Genomic DNA, 999 nt, shown 5'->3' with positions numbered 1-999 from the left:
GCTCCCCAGGATAAGGTTCAGCCTCTTTGCTAGGCGCTTCCGGCCTGGCCTCCGCTGCCCTCTTTCCACACACTGGGCCACAGCCCTGCCCTTTCCCGGCCAGGTCTACAAACATACCCCGTCCCTCCTCCTGGCCTTTGCCCAGTCTGTTTAGGCCACCTGGAATGTCAGTTCCCTCCACCCGTGTCCTTCGTTTTGATTAAGGGAAACTCGATTCACCTCTGTCTGCCAGCCTTCTCTGATTCTGGTCTAACAAATGAAGGTAGTGTTAGTACTTACCTCGCGAGGGTGAAATGAATCCACGTAATGAATCCAAGAAGCAGAGGGGAATTGCTGATCTTGAGGCAAGGCCTCAAAAGTTTTCCCAACTATAAACTGAGGGACCCATCAGCCTTGTTGGAAAATGGGGATGCTTGTGTAGTTACTTGGCAAGGCCAGGCCAGCAGGGCCTGTAGAAGGGGAAGCTGGGACCCTAGCCACCCTCCCTTCCAAGTAGCAGCAGCAGCCCAGGTGAAAGGGGAAATGGGGGGGGGGGGGCCTGGGCTGGGGCTGAGGCTCAAGTGCTAGCAAGCGGGAGGCGCTGGATTCGATCCTCAGCTCCACATTTAAAAAAATAAAATGAAGGTATTGTGTCCACCTAAAACTAAAATAAATATTAAAAAAAAAAAAAAGAAAGAAAGAAAAGAAAAAGAAAGGGGAAATGGGGCAGACAGGAATCCTAGGGTAAATCTGGCTCCTGCAGCCTAGTGGATGCAGGTAGTGATGGTATTGGTAGGAAGACAGCTGTAGGTCTTGAGAAAGTGGCCAAGGGCAAGGCCAGGTGGCTTGGACTCAGGACCCCCTCCTGCCTGAACCATTCGATGTGAACACCTGGGCAAAGCCCTCACCTATATGATGGGCAGTTGGTCTGGGAGGGTTGAGGTCCTTCAGAAGCCCACTGCCCTTGAATTTCTAAACTGCCTTTCACACCTGCTTGATGGGGAGCTTACCACCAGCCAT

At 52.2% G+C, this 999-nt stretch overlaps 1 protein-coding gene across 1 annotated transcript in view; it reads right to left on the bottom strand.

Moving 5' to 3' along the window:
* The window catches only part of Alkbh5 (alkB homolog 5, RNA demethylase), a 25,781-nt gene extending 24,782 nt beyond the window's left edge, over nucleotides 1-999 (bottom strand). The window contains exon 1 of the mRNA XM_015503489.1: nucleotides 990-999. Coding sequence (XP_015358975.1) covers nucleotides 990-999 — 10 coding nt within the window. The remainder of the gene's footprint in view (nucleotides 1-989) is intronic.

The sequence above is a fragment of the Marmota marmota genome, unplaced genomic scaffold (assembly GCF_001458135.2).
Source record: "Marmota marmota marmota unplaced genomic scaffold, marMar, whole genome shotgun sequence".
NCBI classification, from domain to species: domain Eukaryota; kingdom Metazoa; phylum Chordata; class Mammalia; order Rodentia; family Sciuridae; genus Marmota; species Marmota marmota.
The sequence above is the reverse complement of the archived record's forward strand: the minus strand, read 5'-3'. Positions and strand labels throughout refer to the sequence as shown.